The following is a 21,644-nucleotide window of genomic DNA, read 5'->3' on the forward strand; positions in this document are numbered from 1 at the left end:
CCAGCTCTGGTCTTTCAGCAGGCAAGCATCCCATTAGTTTCCTGTACTTGAATCTTTAAAACTAATTGATTGCTAATTAAAAGCCAACTTAAAACTAAGAATCTTTAAGCAGTACATTCCTTAGCTATGCACAATTCACCGTGCAAGTCATAGTAGCTGGAATGATGAAAAGCATTTAAGGTGCTGGAACTCACTCGTGACCTGTTGAAAGGCCACAGGATAGCAAAACAGTATCTTCCTGCTTGCTACTCTCTTTCATGGCTAGGAATAACATATGGAAGGTCTTGTATTCATGGATCATATGGCACTCGCATTTCTCCACCATGTGCCAATCTATATAAAGATAGCTGCTATACAGCTAGTCATGCGCTGCTCTTAGTTTCAAAGTCAGGGGACATTTTTTTCCACCTAAAAACTATATTTGGCACGACAACAAGTGGAAACTATTATCAGTTTGTCCAAAACAAACTTCTGAGGCTGACAGGCACAGCACATATCAATATTGCAGGTCTTAGGACAAAAATTAAATGAAGTGATAACGCGTTATTGACTCAGTTAAACAGCACAGAGTCCACAGAAATTATAGAACAAGATAAACTTAAATCATAAAGGAGGTGGACATGGTCTTGGACATCAAGACAAACAAAAAATCCCAAGAGACCTCAGCTGTTAGGTTGAAAAACTTTAAGAGTAGAAGATAATAGAGCTAAGTCATTCCTGATTTCTCCACTCTAGGTAACACAATAAAGTCAGCGATGTGTTTAACCTATGTGTTCCAGTCTTGATCTTACACGTAAAAGCAAGCACTGTGACGATTTACACAGTCCTCTTAACAACACAGTTAACAGGGTGTAGGTGAGAACAGGATGTTACCTCTGTGAACTACAAGAGTGTAAGAGTGTTAGATTTATCAGAAACGCAACTTCCAAATTCCACCAAAACAAACTTGCATCTTCTTCAACTTTCTCCTTCCCTCAGGGGCCAGCATAAAACACTTTGGAGGTGGGAATAGGACTGCTGAGAGGCGTGACAGAAGATAGACGTTTCCTGATGCCCCTGCTTATGGCTAATATAATTTCTATAGGTTTTGCTGTGATTATGATAGTTAGAAAATATATTTTCAAAAAAAGTCCATGCACTTGGTATTTAAATAAATTTCTGATCTTCCTTTGAGAGAGAGTTCCATATTTTCATTGCAAGTTATGGGTATAAGTATTTCCTTTTATCAGTTTTGTTTGCTTCTTTTCAGTTTATCTGAACATCAACTTATTTTCATCCCTTTTTGTATTATAAGATGAAAAAACCCCATGGATTTAATTTCTTTATCTCAAGTTAATATTGCTAACAGTCAATTTCCCATGTTTGAAATTCTCTCTATTCATAATGCACTTCAGATATAAATATATTACTTTATTAATGATGTACTGTTATGGAACAACTATAAACAAAAAAAAAATCACTTCTCCAGAACAAATTAATTTTATAGGTCTGTGGAAAGCAAGCTCTAATAATTTTTCTCTGTAAACCCCAACAGACATGAAAAATTTTGAAAGTGTCTTAGTCCAACTAATTTGTTCTGAAAGTATTTGCAAGCCAATTCAAAAGTCAGACATCATTTTGTGTGCATGGATACTAGAAAGAAAAGTCCTATGACTTACCTGCACAGCCCAGAGGTAGTCCAGACGCAGCTTCAAATCCACCTGTCTGGAATGCAGTGCCAAAGCACAAGAAAATAGCAAAATGGCTAGTATTGGTTCATAGCCACGCATATAAAAGGAGCCACCCCTTAAAAATATAAGGAAAGTAAATGGGTTATTCCTGGTTTTCTAATACCTAACACCGTATATTTTAAATATCAGATCTTTAGTTTAGAACACATGGGTACCCCCTAATCACTAGCCTTTTCTGAAGAGGCTTATATGGGCAGGGACAGTAAATCTGATCACTGTATCACCCCAACATTCAACTTCTTGAGGATTTTATAATGCTACACATTATTGTAATATGTGTGCATGCTTATAATCAGGAAATATAAAAACACTCAGAAGCTCAGAAGCTTAAATGAAATTGGAATTGGTTGAGGGCTGGTGAAATACAGAGGTGAAGTTTTTAACAGTGTTCTTCTATTTCATATTATAATGCAGTGTGTTCAGCTGAGGTATGTTAGCATAAAACTACAGAATAATAGGGCAACATTTGCTAATTCCCAAAAGCTGATCTCCTGTTGATGGATATTACTAGATCCTACAATTGCTGGGGAGAGGACGGTTTAAGTATTTCTTATGCTCTACTGAGTATATAGCCCTAAGCAGCACTGAATGCTAGAGGACAATTCACAGATGAGTAGTCCATGTCGTGACTATCTATACAGAAGTACCCATTGCTTTAACTTTGCAAGATACCTACCCCACTGCTTTTCTGTAACCACTGAGTTCCAGAATAACTATGTACAAAATTGTAACAAAAAGCAGGAGAATCATTTTTGGCAAGGAAGATACACGTAGAAATATTGCCAAGGTGAGAGTCCCCACTACACAGGAAAGGAAAGCATAGTGGGCTGTGTCACATGGAAGTTCATTCATTGTTTTATTTGTTCCACCAGGAGAAATGATAACTATTGAACTGCTGGAATTGGTATTCCAAACCCAAGGCATACAGCCAACCTAGAAAAGACAGGAGAGGTGAGAAGTGGAGAAAGTTAAATATGAAATAAACAGAAATGCAGCTGCTATGGGGGCTGACTGTAGTTCGTTTCTAATTGGGAAAGTATGGCCATGGAGTTCCCATCCAGCTCACTACTCTAATAAAATCTCTCTTCTTTTCCTGTAATGCTTTACTCAGTTTTAGGTGGGAGACACTTTTTGTTCATTAGATGCCAGCAAGGCCAACCAATTAAAGTCTGGGCTTAGTTGAATAGTTCCCCTCTCAGTGCTCAAAACCATGAGATTCTCAAGCCAACATATTCCTGCAAAATTAAGGAATTTCAGTAAACATTTTATGTGGCCATGTGGGTGAGAAAGGTTTTTGCACAGAGCACAGAAAGAAATGTAAACTATGTAAATTGTATCAATTTCAATTAATCAAATATAAAATAAAACATATTTTAATCTTTAACTGAAAAGCTAAACATGAATAATATCTTTTCTCCACTTCAGAGCTACTTCTGCTATCACATATGATTCAAATACAAGGCCTCATCTTTAATTATCCCTGCCATTTCAGTTATCCAAGGAGTTCCATTTCCTCCCTAGACTGGGAAATAAAAAAATGGCTTAGTGCATTTCCTATGGGAAATTTGAGGAAATTTAACCTGCATCTTTCAAAGACAATGTCAGGTACACATCTCAGAGCTGTTACCCAAGGAAGGGAGGAATTTCTGGCAAATAGTGCAAGTCCCTAGAGCTCCAGTTTTAATTGCACTCCAACCTTCACCCCTTATGAAAGGAGAGGATAAGAGTTAGCGTAAAAGGGGAGAGTGGGATGGTAGTGTGAAATAGATTTTAACAGGCACTGCCACATAAGCCCTGCCCTGTACTTAAGCTTGTCTTTTGAAGTGTGTTATTAGAGCTTTTTATTTCATCCTAACCACTGATAATGAAATTTTATAGCATGCTGTAAAATAACTGACAACCTGAAAGGTGATTAAGCAATATATTTTACAAGGGGTTGTAGTCATTTAAAAAGATGAGACATAACAGATAAAATGTGAGTTAAACTCATAATGGCTAACATTATGAAATGAGATGAGAAAGAGTGAAGTGAAAAATCTGTTTAATGTGATTTTGCTCAATATCCTTTAAAATTATGTTCGTACTAAACTCATCCGAAAATATAGGCATGCATGAGGGCTTCATAAATGATTTGCAATCCATCCAGGAAAACACTATCTGCTCTACAACTGAGAGTGAAATTTCAACACCTAGCTCCTGTGCTAGCTGAGAACTCTAGAGGCATTACTTTGCAGGAACTAATAACTTCTACTGATTAAACATTTCTCCTAAGCATTTCAATAGTTACAGGCTATTTTTGCTTCAATAAAGGATAAAGTTATATTTGTGACCCATTCTAAGTTGTAACTGAATGGTCACTGCCTTGTTGGAGGCCAGAACTTCTGAATTCTAATCTGCCTTCTTCCACTGATGTTCAACGTTGCCTTAGGCCTTATGATGTCTGTTTCTCATTTTCACCGTCTTTAAGTGGCAACAATGGTGCTTGTTTCATTTGGTCAAAGTGTCAGATCTATGGGGGCTGATCCACAAAGGTTCCAGCTATCATAATATTCATCTCAATTCCAAAGTCAGATACGCAGAACTTGCTGAGATGCTAGCTAGCCTGGAGGCACTGCACATCTCTATGCATTTTGGGCTTATATGCACATTAAGAACCACATATATGTCTGTGTGCTATTAGGGCTGTGTTACTCACACAGCTGATGTTCAGGAATTCCCAGAAATGTCTGAACATCAGTAATTCTTGGTATTTCTCAGGACATTGGAATTCACAGACAAGGGATCCTCTGCCCATTCAGTTCATGGGGATCAGCTTGGTAGTTGTTCTCAGGGCAGGTCCAGGGACGAGTGAGTACACAAAAATACAAAATAAGGGGCTTGGCATCTCAATTAGCACTGTGAATTGCTCATGAAATCACTGTCTTCCTATCGGTCAGAACACATTGTCTAAATCCCGCAGAGAAGCATGAGACATCTGCCTTCTCAGTATTTCCAGTTGTGTTTAGCATGCTATTTTTGTGTGGTTTCTTTCCTTTGGGTACCCTAGCATGTTTAATTCATTAGCATTAGCAGCCAAAATGCTGAAATTGAGTGCTAGGAATTTGACAAGGCCAAATACTTAGATGGAAGTTTAAATCCCATTTAACATTCAAGTCCACCATGTAGAACTAGCTGCTAATCTACAGTAAAAGAAGCTCAATTTTCAGAAGTATTGAGCAAGTTCACTTCATACAAGAGAAGCTTCCTAGACATTAGATGTGAATGGATCATGTAAGTAGCACAGTGTAAGCACCTCTTCTCGTTACGCAATACTGCCCATATTTTAAGATCTCGTTATCTTTTCTGAACTGCCTGGACTAAAAATATCCCCCTGTTATTACACAGAAATATGTTCTATAAGTTGCCACATAGAAATAAGTAATCTTGTTTGACACCATGCCTTGTCTGTCACAAAATATTAGCCATTGAACTAGTAAGCCAGTTGAACATTTAAAAATAGTTTTCCCATAAAGTACATGATATCAGCAGACTATGTGATACTAAGGTTTGATATAAAAATTTCTGTAGGTGTTGACTAGGTATTATCTGTGTAATTTGCTACTAGCTTTGCCATTCCTAATTCAACACCCTGACTCAGGGCAGTGAAAGTTCAAATTATAGCAAAGGGCTTTAATTTTGAAGAAACATGCTCTGCAAGTATGAATAATAAAAAGAGTAGGAATTCACCAGATGAGAATATAGTATGTGTTTAACAGATCCATACCAGGTTGTTCTCTAAACAGAATGCTAAATTAAGTGATACTTGATTTAACTACTTACCACACATCCTTGAGCCACGGAGTATATTAAGATCACAATAAAAATACACAAAATGGTACGAATTTGTATTGTCAGGCACCCTGGAAAACACTAAGGAAGAAAAAAAAAGATTTATAGATAAAGATTTAAAAATATTTTTTAAAGTGGGGTTGTTATTTTTTAGTAGTCTATAAAAAGAAGTGAATAAAGGATATGGAAATTTTGCCTGCACTGCAGATTACGAAACAAGCATGCAGTTATTATTGTGTACATGTGTTTTAATGGTAATTGCATTTTGGGGGGTAATAAATATGAAATTATTATTACTATACATTATTTCTCACTATAATTAAACTCTTTGAAAGGTTAGCAGGATGTCTGCTCATAATAAATTAGGATGGCATTTGGTTTTGTTCCCATAGGGAAAATACCCAAAGCATCTTTTGCCTCGCAAATTATCAACTACAAATAGTGATCCAAGAGAACATACTGTGGTAGCATAGACTTCTGGAGTGGTATTTTTTGTCTTCTGCTATAATAGTCACGTTAAATGCCAGGGTAGTTTTAATTATCAGGACTCATTAAAAATATTGAATTTGTCAGAGCAGAAAGAGCAGTAGAGAACAAAAATGTCTGGCGGAGTGGAGTCTTGTGAATCTCTTGCTCATTTCCATTTTTACCCTGATTCCATCACTGTGAAGTGTGAAGTGCTTGCTGCTGTGAGCATATATGAAGCCAGTGACAGAAGGTGAAAGAGGAAGGATAAGTCTGTCAGGCTCTAGCACTTGTGCTTGTTCCAGTCATACTTATCTACTCTGATTTCAGGGAAAGCTGCTTTCCTTCTTTTCTCCTTGCATGTTTGGGGCATGTATTGCCTACTGGATCCATGATACGTCTCTCAGATCACAGGACTTCTTCCAGTGACTTAAAGGGGCAAGAATCAACTCCTGGAAACAATCAGATTTAAAGGGGGAACAATCCTGTGTCCCTTAAAAGGAGAGGGCTCAGACTTATCAGGGCTGGATTTGACTTAAGATCAAATGGAGCAAGCAAACACCTAATCTTTGGATGAAAGACACCAGTGAAGAAAAGCTGTTCATTTCATGGGTATCATCAACATCAAAAGCATAGCTTCCAACAGGCAGCAAAGTACCCATAGAGAGGGGCTTCTGTGGCCTTGGCACAACAGAAATCATGTATTGAAACTCCTCCCCTTCCTTTCACATATGCAGAGACATTTCCCTTGTATGTGTGACCATGAATTAAAAGTTTGAGATAGTTATAGGTGAATCAACTTCATCTGGGCTGTGAAACATGAGAATACAGCAATTACAGGAAAAAAAAAAAAGTATGTGTTATCTGCAAATATATTCTGGCTTCAGTATGGATTAAGTCCATGTAAATATAGGTGGAGAACAAATAAGGTAATATCAATAGTAGATTTATATAAGCATATTATGGACCTGAGTTAATTGACTACACCAGAAATCAGTTTAACTATTAGTCAGCATCAGTAAAATATATTGGGATACCCAAGGTATATCACCTTTAATAAATCAATGAGAATATTTTAGAACAAAAATCTCGAATTGTAAGAATCTCACATTGAAAAGCTGTGTCTCAAGGGAGAGGATATAGCAGTGTCCAAAATTACACTACGAAAAAAGAGATAGACTATTTCTGCATTTATTCATCATTATCATACAGTTCAGGTTGGAAGGGACCTCAAGGGGCCCAAAAGTGCTCTCTGCCTTGACCTCCAGGGCCATTTCTGCAGAGCTGGTCAGTCCCCAGCCTGTGTTATTGCAGGGGGTTCTTCCTTCTCAGGGCCTGGACTTTGCATTTATTCATGCTGTATTTCATAAGAATCCTGTTGACCCATTCTGCCAACCTATCTAGGTCCCCCTCAATGGTCATCTTGCCAGTCTGTTGGCTGTTAGCCCAAAATTTGAGTCACCTGAAAACTTGACATGAGTATACTCTATGTCCTTCTCTAGGTCGTTGCTAAAAATGTTTAACAGGACAGATCCAGGATAAACTTCTGTGGTACCCCACTTATTACTGGCTTCCAGGTAGAGTACGACCATAAACTGCTATGCTCTGAATGTGATCATCCAGATGGTTTTTTACCCATGAAGTTGTCCACCCCACTAGACCAAAATCCTATGCACACATGTGTGTCTTTATCCATATAAATAAAATACAAAATAATAATTATGTTTGAAGGAAATATATATATTCCATTAATTCAGTTTGCAACCAAACAATTATCTACTGCTTGTTAAAGAGAGAATCCCCATAGTTCGAAGATAATGCTGCATCGTTAATAGTGACAAAGCAAAATGCAGATTCAAAGACAATTGACACATTGCTCAGACTTCTTTGTGTGTGTGTTGTACGTATATGTTCTAAATGTTGACATGCTAGGCCATTGGGTTAAAAAGGAAAATAAACCTTTACAAGGTAAGGTATGAGTCATGTCTGAATTAAAACTCTGACTGACACTTAAAAGATTTATACTTCTGACTTTTGATCATTCTGAGATTGCATCTGCCCTTTATGATAGCATAGCATTTTGGGCTTAATTTTCTTTGTTTTCTTTTATTTGTGGAATTTTTATTAACTAAATAAGTACTGTCAGATCCCCAAAATGCTAGGTAACTGGTACAGTAAAACATTATTATAGTGTTTTTATGAGTGAGGCATTTGATGCTAAAGCATGGAGAAGTTGAGTCACTTGTCCAGTGTAAAATAGCAAATAAGTGCCAGAAGACTGATTAAGATAGGGGAATGACCGGTTTACAATTCTATATTCATTATACATAGCATATTCATTATCTTTTATTTATTATATAAGACACATTTTCACCACAAAATTTCAAACTGTGATACTCTTGAGTTTTTATATTTCTTTATTTTTCTAATGCTGGATTTGATCCTGTAAGGTATTGAATCTCTAGAGGAACCTGCAATACATTCAAATTCTGTTGACTGCCAAAACAGCTGTCACAAACCTTAAGTTTGCACTAGCCCCAGGGAAATGGCATAAAGAGGAGCAATTTCCTACAAACTTAATCTGTGTTTCTACCGTCCATAGACAGAACAACAGATGATAAACTACTGCGTCTTTATGAAACAAGAGATCATAAAAATTACTCCCAAATAATTGTGTAAGTTTATAAATAAAAATCTGCTCTGTACGAGATACTCTGCTAATATACTATTTATGTTTCCATGAAAACAATTACTTTTCTCCTGCCAAAGGGCATTTTTTCTTAACTAAAAATTAGCGTGTGCTAATCAGCAAAGCTGATTAACTGTGTAGGTGTTTTCTCCTGATATTTGTCTGAAAAGACTAAATTTAGATTAAGCCACTACGGATTTCTTTCATCAGAAAATTAGTCTGTAGATGCTTTATTCTGAGCTGGCAGACCTAGTTCTCTCCTACAACAACCAAATGTCCTTCTGCATCATTACTGTTGTGAAAATGTAATGCAGGACAATTAATCATTACTAAAGGTTTTGAAAAGGCCAAGGGTTGCGTGTGCAAAACATTGTGCTTTACTATCAAAACAGCTGCTGCTTTGGCAAGAAAAGTTTTGAAAACAGAGGGGAAGTTAGCAGGAAGTTACACCCAGATACCAGTCAGAATGGAGGGGAGACGAGTGTGCTCCATAGTCAGAAGGGAGAAGACGACGGGTTAAAGCAGCTGTCCATCTGAACACTGGAATGATTCAGTAGCTAGTGGTAAGGTGTTCAGGGAAGGCGTAGCAAAAAAGACAAAAAGCTTAACATTAATGGCGCTGAATGCTACACTGCTGTAATGATTACTCATGTAAAAAGTCTACTTCCAGGTGAACCATCTTTGTTTTTGAAGTGTCTAATACATTACTTAGCAATGAACTTGAAAAGCCCATAGATTTCAGACTCTAAATCTGTGAAGCATGCGCTGATGGCTTCCTATTCTGAAGGACAAACAAAGTATAGCCACCAAAAGGAAGAATAGTCATAAAATCTTAAATCACTTACTTGTACTCGTGTGACATGTAGGTACATAATACAAGCCACTAGGAAGCATATGCAGAACACCAGGAGAACAAGAACTACGGTACTCCTAGAATCAAAACACAATAGAAGTAAAGCAATGCAACTCAGTAGCAGATGAGAACAAACAGCACAGGGGTCCTTCTGAAATGGTATTTTGGACGAATGGTGGAGGATTTCCCTCTCACCCTTGCTGTAATACTAACTGTCACAGAGGAAATTTCACAATGAAATGCACTGCTCTCAAGAATGAGAAATCAGTAAATGCTCTTGTATATGGTGACCTCAGCAAGGATATCAAAGCACCTCAAAAATTCAACTGTATGGTGTGTCAGGAGAGACACTTTCTAACTGTAGGCTAATGCAGAATATTCAGCATGATTATTCTTATAAGTGGAGTGTGTAACCCAATTATTTGGCCTTGGCAGCTGTGTTATAGTCACCAGATGCTTTTCCCTTCTAATCTCTCTAATCTCAAAGATTCAGAAATCAGAGGTCAGTCAATTCAGTCACTTATCAAGTCAAATAAAACCAGACCAGAGTGAGATCCCTTCTTCTAATGAAACAGAGCAACTCCCTCCTTCTGAGTCTTCCTCAATGGTTAGAAAAATCTTAGGTTTCACAAAGATGCTGTAAGAATTCTTTTAATTCTTAATCTTCCCTCTCCTGACCTTTCAAAATAGCCTTGTTCTTCATGAGAATAGGAGTGCAGACCAAGCACTTCCCTCCTCCAGAAAACCTGTGCTATTGGAGCAGTACCTTATGGATATGAGCAAGCTGGCAAAAATTAGTCCACCAGTGCTGGTGCTTTGATTTATGCTTAGGGACAGCCTGGCCCCAAGGCAGCCATGGAACCAGGGCCGTATGACAGCAGCATAACATGATCTTCACACCTTCTTTTCCAGTCTTGTGAAAACAAGCCAGCCAGTCCAGATGTGAGCCATGGCTGCAGGCATGTATATATCTGTGCCCTTGACCATCACTGGGGAAAGATTGTTTATATAGGGTTTCTAACAGTAGAAGGGAAGAGTGCAATTCTTCTGCTGTAGAATTGCTCAGTATTTGGCTTTGACTTCAAATTCCTGTAAGAATTCCCACCAATACACAAACAGGGAAAATTCTGTGGTGTAGTATGTGTATCCAGAATGGGGAGATGACTCTAGATGCTGTCAGTGTGGATTCTGAATACAAGTATTAATAGACAGCAGGCTCTCCTGTACTTTTAGAGAATTGGCTTGTATTCAGGATGGTAGTATGCTAGAAAAAAATGCAGGGGACATGATTGCAACAGTGTCTTTCCAGGAAGCAACAGCCAACAACTGACACTAATGCTGAGTGGGACCCTGACAGAGATTTGGGTTGGCACCAGTGACAAAGGGCTACATTGTTTCTTAAAAATAAACCCAGCAGAAGACATCAGAAAGGTTCATCATCAGGGCTTTTAGAGGCTACGCTGCATGTGTGCCTCCATAATTGGACAGCTTAGGTTGAAAGGAACATAGTCTTACTTTCACCAGCTCCATCTCTGGGGATATAAAATATGTCTGTAGCTGAGAAGCTGTTTTACTCAGATGATCATAGGAATTGTGAGAATGTCAAGCCCATTGCTTTCTGTGTATTTATGCAGCAACTGGCTTTCTTACAACATTTTCTTGTCTTTAGATTTTGAATCTCCTCCTTGGAATATAGTGATTCATGTCAAACACCATTATTATCACTTCTCCTTTTATAGTAACACATTACAGTTCTTGTCTTGGCTTTTGCATTCTCTTGTCGTACTTATAACTACTTTGGCAATCTAAAGAGCAACTTAAAGCTCCAAGTTCTGTGGAGAGGGGAAATTTTCCAATACTTCCTAAGTTTTGGTCTAGCTTATGGTTGTATCTGTGTCACAGCGAGGGAAGAGCCCGAGAAGACTAGTAATTTGGTTGTATGAAGCCACCACCAACAGACACTGGAAGAGAGAAGTTAAGACCATTCAGTGGGTGGCTTTTCTAACTAACCCAGTGATGAACCAGTCCATCTTCATGGCCTTCAGTGGTCATGTTCTGCTGGAGCTTGTGTGTCTGTCAGATCAGAGCCTAAACCGAATCTCTGTCTAGCTGTTTTTTAAGTGACAGTACTTTTTGGAAACGTTACCAACTACCATACCATATGATTCTTGGAAATTCATTCTAGTTTCAACTACACTAATACTCTTTGTCTCTCCTTGTTCTAAATTGCCATGTATTGCAGCTGGGCTTTACTTCAGAAGTAGGTGAAAAAATTCCTAGCTATGCTGCAATTAGTCAGCAGAGGTCGTTAGCCTGGAAATTAGATGATTTTTGTAAGTGACTTTGAATTCTTCAGATGAAAGGTATTATAGAACAAATTTACATGATGATGATTATTATTAAAGTAAATAAGGTGTTTTTCAAACTTTCAATTAGAACAATAGAATATAGGAGTAAGTATTATTCTGAGTGGGATTTGTGACTAGAAAAGACCAGAATTTAAAATGGGATTTTCAAAAGCATTATGCTGTGGCCAGTTCTATTCCCATTGAAATCCTAATAATTAGTAAAAGTGAGTGAAGCTTATTTTGAATATTTTGACATTCTCATCTGAAAAAGCTTATTACTAATAATTTTTATACCTTGAACACAATTATATCTACTCATTATAATCCCTAGATTTGAAAGTGAAGTCTAATTATTTTTTTATTTAGTAAGCATTCGCATAAAATTGACAAAATCTGAAGTAATCATGAAACTATATCACTCAACAATAGGCATCAGACACCCCCCAAACACATCATGTGTATTTGGTTATGTCTGCTTTAGTGCAGCCAAGGTCTGACTGTATCTCATGTGGGAATGGCCAAACTATGCACTAGGCAGTTTGTGTAGTGATAGCATTGATACCAAAAACCTTAATGCGGGTTATAAACTTGGGTTGAAAAGCTGGATGGATGCTTCAGTACTTAGCTCCCATTAAGCTCTGTGTAATTTTATCTATGTTGCTATCAATACCTGAAGCACCTCATCCAAATACATTTAGAAAAGCTGCAGTAACACCTTTTTTTGTAATGCAGAAATGCTTTAAATAAGTTTAGCAGATTTCAGTATTTTTGTGTTCTAAGTGCATCCTTCTCTGGAAAAAAAAAAGGAAAAAAAAGAAAAAAAGGAAAAAAGGGGAAAAAAGAAAAAAGAAAAAAAAGGAAAAAAAGAAAAAAAGGAAAAAAAAGGAAAAAGGAGGAAAAAAAGCAAGAGAACAGGGAAGAAATTGTTTTAAATAAAATAGCAAAATGTGGCTCCTTTGGAGAAATGGAAGAGATAACACGTAGACTGAGGGTATGCCAACAGAGAATCTCCTGTTTGAGAAGATACCGACCTGGGTGCTAATTCCCATTCCAAAGACATTAATGTTTTGACCTGTGCAGGATGCTTGAAGATGTTCCACTTTGAATTATGATGGCTAAAGACTGAAACTTACTGTGGTATTATTAGAAGGTAGACAAGGCCAAATAAGGCAGCTAGAATTAGTGAGAGAACTACAGCACTGGTAAAGTACTCATCCTGAAGCTGGTGGTACTGTTAAAGAAAGGAAGAAATGAATACAATGAGCATTTTATACACACCCAGCCACCCACACTTGTCCATTCTCAGTCAGAAAGAACTATAGTCTAAAATAAAACAAGCCCTTACCCATTTTACAAACATACAAATAACCATTGCTTAATTAACACAAAAAAAAAGATGAGGCAAGTCATTTTCCTTGACAGCCTTCTGTTTCAGCTGATTCTGTTGGCCTAGCTGTTTAGTTTTCACCCTGTAACTAGTCAAATCTGCGTTAGGCTCAGAGATAGTTTTATCTTTCAGAGCAAAAAGGATTCAGCCATTTTGAACCAGAAGGAGGTGGCATTCCCTCCTCTCCACTTACTCATCACGAAAAAACGCCAAAACCCCCTTGGTGCTGCCTTCAAGGAGTCCTGTCACCTCAGCTGCTCAGGACAGGACACGTAACGGGTGGGCTGGAGGCGGGCTCAGTTTTGAGCAGTTTATGTCCCTGATTCCACTAAGCCACAGTCCTTACAACAGAACAATTTTTGGGGTGGAAACGCACGAGTGTTTTCTCAGAAAGATCCAAATTTCAATTTCATTTAAACCAAAAGTCTGTCTTATTTTGAAAGAAAACAATTACAATTAAATAATAAATAACTTACTAATAAATAAAACCTTGAAATCAAAGTTAATGCTCAAGATCTTAAAAAAATTGAGTCCAATGTGGCACACAGCCTTTGACTTGAAACAGTAGTGACATGAAATCTTAGATTACGAAATGACTTACAGTGGAAAAATAAATGCAACTGCCAAATTAATCCAAAATCATATCACTTTTGCTTTTTCAAACACATAAACCAAAGGCGCTTTTTTTTTTTCCAATTAAAACAATCTGTATTTACAAACAAAACCCATACAAGGTAGGAACAAACAGCTCTACTTTGTTAGCTTTTATGCATGCTTATAAGTCTGGAGTAAGTCCACTGCTTTCAGCACAGTCACACTGGCATAAAATCACAACCTTGCCGAGAGATTTAAGGTTTTTTTATATTTTCTAGGATTGATGGGATCAATACTTATCTGGCTACATATGCAGAGGAAAGCATCCTCCTGTCATTAACACTTCTCCAGAGCAGATGAGTCAGTAGGCAGCCACATTGCCACGAGACAGCATCAAACAGGTGATGCAGGTGAGGCAGTTTGGAGAAGCAAAAGGAAGGCCAAAACATAGGATGTGTAACTTTATGGGGAGGACCTTGATAAGTAGAAAGATACTGATCTTTCTTTTTTTCCCCTCCAAGTCCTTCCATAGAAGATGGCAATAATGTCACCCTCTTAACTGACAGACAGTCCAGAGGATTATTTAAAGATAGTGAGTAGAATTTAAATATTGTCTAAAACCAAACAAAAAACCAATGCTAGTTGGCTCATGGTCAGTGAAATCAGCAAAAATAATTTAAAAACCCCTTACTTTATTTTCACGCTCAATCTGCTTATACTTCAGGGTAATGAAGTTCAAGTCAGCCATCTCAGACTCAGTTTGCCGGGCCTCTATCAAACGGCTGATGTATCTGTTTACTCGAGTTCCTGGGGTGTTGTATACAACATTGGTAGAAAAAGAGGAACGATTCCTGAGTTTTTCAGAGGCTGTCCTTAATGCTCTCCTCTGTAGCACAGATGAAGAAAGAAGCACAGATTTTATTAACATTGAAATTTTTCATTGCTGTTCATATTATCTCAAGCTCACAACCAGGATGAGGAATTCATTAAGCAGAGCAACTACAAAGACAGAGATCTTATCTCTGTGTGATTGCCATCTTTTAAAAACTCCTTAGCTGAAATCGTGATCTCATTAAAATCAATGAGAAAAGCCCCACTGCATTCCAAGAGTTCAATCCTCATCTGCAGAAATTCTCTTCACATACTGCCCTGACACTTCTCTGCCACTAAGGAAATAATCAGTTTGATCCCAATCAGTGTGACTTTATCTAGAAAAAGAATTAAAAGTTTTTGCTTGATGGAAGATATGGAGCTCTGGACATCTTGAAGACAAGATAACCAGGCTCTTCATGATACAAGAAAAGTCCTACTGTCCAAGACTGTCTAGGTAACAATATACATTTTGAAAAGAGAATTTTCCTTAACCTCGTGCACAATGACCATATGTGACTTCACAGGGTCTGAAATCTCAAGTGTTCCTATCTTCAACTCACGCAAGTGGCTCTCTTGTTAAGACCTCTTGGGTATGCCTTAAGTGCACTTGCAGATCCAGATGGAGCAGTCCAATAAATTATCAGAGCTAACCTGTGCCTCACTGGGATTAATTCCTCCATGGCTGAGATAGAACAACTGACAAGATGATCATTCATAGTCCTTTTCAGTGCAAAAGATTTATCACAGAGCGTATCTGAAAGGGAATTTGGACAATCGGTCTCACTTTTCATGGAGAGCACTCAGAAGACGGTGAGCAGCATCTCAGCCACACTGGTGGTAACCTTCAGTTGAGGGCACAGTAACCTAAACCATTATGGCTAGATCTGCACTAGTATGACTGCCCATGCCCCAGGACACTGAAAGGATCCGGGCCTTCACAAAATATTCTCATAGATGCAGCATTTTTTAAACACAGAGTGAGAAAGATGTAGGCCAATCTTGTAAAAGAAAAAACAGTCACCTAATGGTTAGCACATTGAGGAGGAAGAAAGAGACATCAATTGAATATCCTTTGTACCTCAAAAGGGCTCAAGCCTTACTTTCCAGAAGAGATTTGACAACCAAACTCAGGCAAGTTGTACTATTTTTATACAGTTAAAGGAATACTTTTTTATCTGCAGAGTTCAGGAATACAATTCGAAACATTATGAAAAGACAAGTCTGCTCAGGGGTAAGGACAACGTTGGCTCAGGATAGAGTCTCAGTAGGGTCTGTCAACCAGCTGTTACAAAAGCACACAAAATTTCTGTCTTCATAGCAGTCAGTACTTAACAGCCCACTCTTTAAAGGCTATACTACAAAATATCCTTTTAAACCAGATGGTAGAAAGAGGTGGTGATCGCTATTTAAGTAATTCTGCAGCACAAGAAGTAGTTCTCATGAGATCCTCTCATGAGGTCCTCACCAGTGAACAAACAGTAGACCACAGCAATTCATTAGTTTACATAGCTTATGTTATATGTATATTACACCTGAATACTTATGAACAGTGGGAAGGGTTAACTGCTGTCTGATACCTTAGCTTTCTGATCGTAAAGAAGAATGGACCTTAGCAAAGATAAAATAACTTTCCAAGTCCTGTTTTGCTGGCTTTATATGTAGAGAGCAGGTTATACCAGCATTAAACAATTGAGAGGCTCCTTGAAACATTCTTCTTCAAACTGTCAGAGCCCATTACTTATTAAGTTGTCTGTGGTGTAAGAACTAATTGTTTCAACATGAAAAATCATCTTGTGGACATACATGGATTAGAGCTTTCAAATCTGATCTTCTGGGTTCTGTTAACCATAATAGAAATCTTAAATTGCCAGCCAAACAACTATTCTAAATCTTTCTAAACAGAGATAAAGTTGTTCTCTTGCAGAAGTCCCACAATTTTTTAGAGAAACTGAGTGCTTTCAGGAATATTGTCAGGAATATACAATTTTGAATAACTTCATGAAGATAAACAACAATTAGTTAGCATATCTATTGCTTAAGGTGCAGCAGAAAGTACAACTTTGGGGATCTTTTATAATCCAAATTTAAGCCTATAGCATAATAATAACGGTGAGCAAAACAGTGGTTAAAAAAAAAAAAAGAAAATGCTTCTTTGCTTTAAAATCTGGAATGAGGGTAGACAATGGGAGTTATTCTGATATATGGAATAAATTATACTATCTATTCTGCCATTTTGAAATAGGGTTAAAGTTACTGTGCGTAATCAAAACAGGTGTTGCTCACATATAATTATTTTCACTAGGTCTCTTATTTTTATCTCTATTATTATTTCACATAGTAGACTTACATTATGTCTTATATGTGATCAAGGTCCAGTATTTATATTTCTCAGAAATTAAATAAATAAATACATGCTACAGTAATGTGCTGGCTTAAAAGCCTTTATAGCCATAGCTTGTTTTACATGATTTGAGGACTGATATGTCTGAAGAAACCCTGCATTGCAACACAGTGTATTTATATTAAAATCATATATCATCCACAATAAATGTTACGTATTAGGTACAAAAGCTCAGAACAACTGGTTCAGTTAAAGATAGCATTGTAAAACTTCACTGAAATGTTCTGACATGAGAAAATTTTCATCAGATCCCTAGCAAACCCATATTGGGATTTTCTCTGTATACTACCATATTTATACATATATATACACAAGACACATTGTAAAGTATTGCATATGCTTCAAAGAATGTGTGGGTTACTTTTTTTAAACACACAATTCACAATTGGAAGGCCTTGTACATGGCCAATTTCAAAATCAAATCTGGAGTTTCTGAAAGTCTTCATTGAAACTGTGTTTTAAAGGAACTAATGGACTTTTCTCCCCTTTTCCCGCAGAAGAAACACAAGCACATGTAAAATCCAAAATATAAAAGCTAGAATGCTTTCTGAAAGTAAGATTTAGACTGACTCGTCAATAAATGTACATTATTTAAAAAAAAAAAAAAGGTGGAGCAATCAGTCAAGATGAATTACTGATTCCAATGCACACATGCCCTGCTTTGGAGCACTGGTGGAGTGACCTATGTAATATTGCCACCTGCTGGCAAAAAAAATGGAATGAGCAACTCTTCAAAAGTTTTTTCTCCGTACATTTCTGGGTAGATCCACACACAGAAAAGGAAGTAAACCAGGCTACTAGTATGTAAAGCAATTTTGAGTTATGACCTTACAAGCCATTCAAGAAAGCGGTACTCATATTTGTATTAGGGACTTTTTTATTTAGGATTTGTATTAGGGACTAAGAGTTTTTTTGGCTAATCAGTTGTCTTTCATTTTTTAGATAACCATCTGGAGATACAAAATTATTCTGTTATTTAGCATTTGCTGCCATCAGCTTCAGACTGTGATGGACTCATGGTGCAAAAGAACAGCTCTTGGTAATTGCAGAAAAAGCCTCAGAAACTCTAATTCCTGTGAAGGAAGCCCTTAATAGAAGCCACATAGGCCACCTGTGCTGGCTTGTTCAAAAGGAGCTCCAAATTTGAGACCTGTTATAATTAAGTTTTGTCTTTACAGTGAGAAGGCTGTGGGCATTAGATAGCTCTAGCTGCAGCAGGAACACCGGAAACTCCTCTAACAGTTGGTCAGAACATATGTTCTCAGAGCAGGTCTGCTTGATGCAGCCCTGGAACCAATGCCCAAAGAGCCCACATGGATTACCTTATCGTCATCCTCACATGTCATGACATTGGAGAAAGGGATCTCTGCTTTGAACATCTTACGACAGTGCATGAGCTGAACAAGCAGGTAGCAGACTGTCTTGAACTTCATTCTTTTGGCAGGCTTAATGTCTGAGAGAATCAGTCCAGGAAATATCTGTTGGTCAGAAAAATAATATTTAATAACTGTGTCATTACATTCCCATGCAGACATACATATCTGCAGACATTTACACCATCTAGTGGTCAGAACAAAGCAATATTCTAATCAAGAAGCAATGCATCTTGATAAACATCGTATATTTGCAGATGAAGATTACTTTGTCTTTTTTTAACCTGAGTTATAAAAAATCTATTGAACATACAGTATTTAAACACATACTTAACATTTTAGGAATGGTCTTCTACATAGAAATGTAGACTATAAAAAAAGTGTATTAATGACAAACTCATAAAAGAGGCAATATTTGTATTTCTTTAACCTTAAAATAAATTCTGGAAAAATACAGGAAAAAATAAGGATTAAATTAACATTTTTATTAATTGATGTTAAAAAATATAATTTCAGTCTTTTTCTTATTTCCTCATTTTGTTACTCCAGCCAATGGTAAGCCCATTAAAATCAGAAGGGGATAGTTTTTGCTTTAAAGATACACTTATATGCATGCCCTAAAAGGAGGCTGTGAGGCACTGAGGTTATATCTTACATCTTATTTCTTCAAAGCAATAAGTGTTATACCACAGAGAAATATTCTCAAAGGGTTGAGTATAATCTATTGCTTTTACCACGGAGCTCCCAGTTCAGCAAGGACAAATATTTTCTTGGTTAACTCTTAAGCATGTATTACTCTTGCTGACTTTAGTAAACCCCTAGCACTCGTTCAGATGTTTTCACAGATCAGAATAAGAATGATCCTTTATTTTACCCTCAGTATTTATACCAATCTTATTCATGCTTCTAGCATGTGGAATGTGTAAAGCAGTGTTCATGGGAAACGTGGAAGGACCCCATGCCACCACAGTATGGGAATTTAAGCTTGTAAAATTAATCTTTTCTGGAACAGCAAAATAAAGAAGCACAGAGGATTTGGTCCGTAGTGTTCCTAGATACAAAAGACAGAGCAAATCACACTCCAAAAACTTTATTCAAATGCTCTAAAACCCACAAATGACACTGAGGATTTGCTGTCCAGTCTTCACAATACTAGAGCAGTTTACATCATTACTTCAATGATCAAGGAATGAAAAAGGAAGTAAACTGGAAGCATTTGTTTAATGCATGTTTTCATGGATACCTAAATTTAGAGGGACAGGGCAAAAGATATTGCTTATATACTGAATGGCATCTCAGGTATTGGTTTGCTATGCTGTTTAATGCATACAGCTATGCACTTGCATTTTCTGGAGAATCAAGGGTACATCCTATTGATCTACTAATACCCTGTTTAGTCAGTTACACTGTGCCTATGAAACACAAAAATGACTTGTGTATAAACATTTTTTATTAGCAGATGGCTATCTTATAAACACGTGACAAGTTTCAAATGTGGAAAGGTGCCTAGGTATGCACATGTGCTTTACTGTGCACTGGAAGGTTGACTGAAGCTAGCTAGCATCACCAGCACTGTACCACATCACCTGGAATCTAAAAGGACACTAGTGTATCTAACGTGTAATCGCTTGTATAAGAGATAGTTTAACAAAAGTCTCCATGAAGAGATTCCCAATATGAACGCTTTCTTTTGAGGGCTTTCTGGCAGAAGACTTATCGCTGTATTGCAATAACCGCATAGAAGATACTGTACAAGGATATTCACATACTAATCATCCTTTAGGTATTCCCAAGGACACCAAGTAGATAGTTGTTAGGCTTGAGTATGGCAGGTATGATCAGCTTTTGAGCCACCATTCCCTTTTGGGGGGAATAAAACATACTTGTTGGACAAGTACTCCACTTACAAATTTTCCTTCTTTAGCCATAATTCCTCTAGAAGCACTATATATTTTACTCAGTCTCCCTATCAACCTTTTGATACAACAAAAATGAGCAACTTTCTTGAAAGTCCCTCCAGTTTTGTATTTTGCTTCATTTTTTTTAAAGCGATGAGGGCAGGGGAGAGAGCTGCACAGAGATAAAAAGGGAATACACAGAAGTTTACAGGTGGACCGTATCTCAAGAGATCATTAGCTCTTTCTTTGCTCAAACCTTTCACTGTGGACATTGCATTAACTAGGTCAACAACTTCGGTTTTAGGTCTCATTAGAGTGGCTGGAAAAGATGCTCTTATATAAGTGCAGAGAGCTACAGAAGCTGCCTGACAGCCTTCATTATGGAAATGCCACAGTACAGGTGCAAGAGTGGCAAAGAATAGGTAGACCATCTTACTAGCAAAAGATTCAAGAAGGCATGACTGAGAAAGGTGAGCACATGGGCGTGATTACATCCTTCTACAAGGATTTGAAGTCCTGTGAAGAGATGAATTTAGACTTTCCTTGATGCAAACGTCTTAGTTTCTGAGAACAATCTGCAACTTGAAAACTTCAAATGCTTACAGTTTGGCTCAGGCAATGTGGCCCTGCCACCAACATGACTTTTCCTTAAACACAGATTTTCATGCAGTTTCCTGACTATATCTTCAAAGAAGTAGATAGAACATTTTTAGTTCATACCATCAACTGCTCTTTTCTTTTATAAATCTTATTGGCAGATAATATAAAAATCGTATACACCGTTTGTATGTTGGAAATACAGGGGAGTTTTCCAGCTATCAAATAGAAGTTTTGCAACACAGGTCACTGAAAAAAATGGAGTAGTGTGTCTACTTCTGGGCTCCTCAGTACAAGAAAAACAGTGACAAACTGGAGTGAGTTCAGCAGAGGTTCACCAAAACAATTAGGGCTCTAAAGCATAGGACATAAGAGGAGAATCTGAGGGAATTCAGTTCATTTAGCTGGAAGAAGAGAAGGCTAAGGAGGGATCTAATTGCTGTCTTCAGTCACCTAAGTAGTAGTTAGAGAGAAGACAGAGCCAGACTCATCCCAAAAATGCTCAGAAAAAGCGCAAGAGGCATTGAACGTAGGCTGAACCAAGGGAAATTCCTGTTCGATACAAAGAACAGAAGTTTTAACCATGAGGATGATCATGCGCTGAAGCA

The 21,644-nt window shown here is 37.4% G+C and overlaps 1 protein-coding gene across 1 annotated transcript in view; it reads right to left on the reverse strand.

Annotated features, from left to right (window-relative positions):
• ADCY1 (adenylate cyclase 1) overlaps positions 1-21,644 on the reverse strand; it is a 154,249-nt gene that overhangs the window by 18,087 nt on the left and 114,518 nt on the right. Inside the window, exons 8-14 of the mRNA XM_075142917.1 lie at positions 18,491-18,646; positions 14,586-14,780; positions 13,047-13,144; positions 9,558-9,642; positions 5,550-5,639; positions 2,407-2,663; positions 1,659-1,785 (exon numbers count right to left, since the gene is read on the reverse strand). Coding sequence (XP_074999018.1) covers positions 1,659-1,785; positions 2,407-2,663; positions 5,550-5,639; positions 9,558-9,642; positions 13,047-13,144; positions 14,586-14,780; positions 18,491-18,646 — 1,008 coding nt within the window. The remainder of the gene's footprint in view (positions 1-1,658; positions 1,786-2,406; positions 2,664-5,549; positions 5,640-9,557; positions 9,643-13,046; positions 13,145-14,585; positions 14,781-18,490; positions 18,647-21,644) is intronic.

Source organism: Calonectris borealis, chromosome 2 (assembly GCF_964195595.1).
Source record: "Calonectris borealis chromosome 2, bCalBor7.hap1.2, whole genome shotgun sequence".
Taxonomy (NCBI): domain Eukaryota; kingdom Metazoa; phylum Chordata; class Aves; order Procellariiformes; family Procellariidae; genus Calonectris; species Calonectris borealis.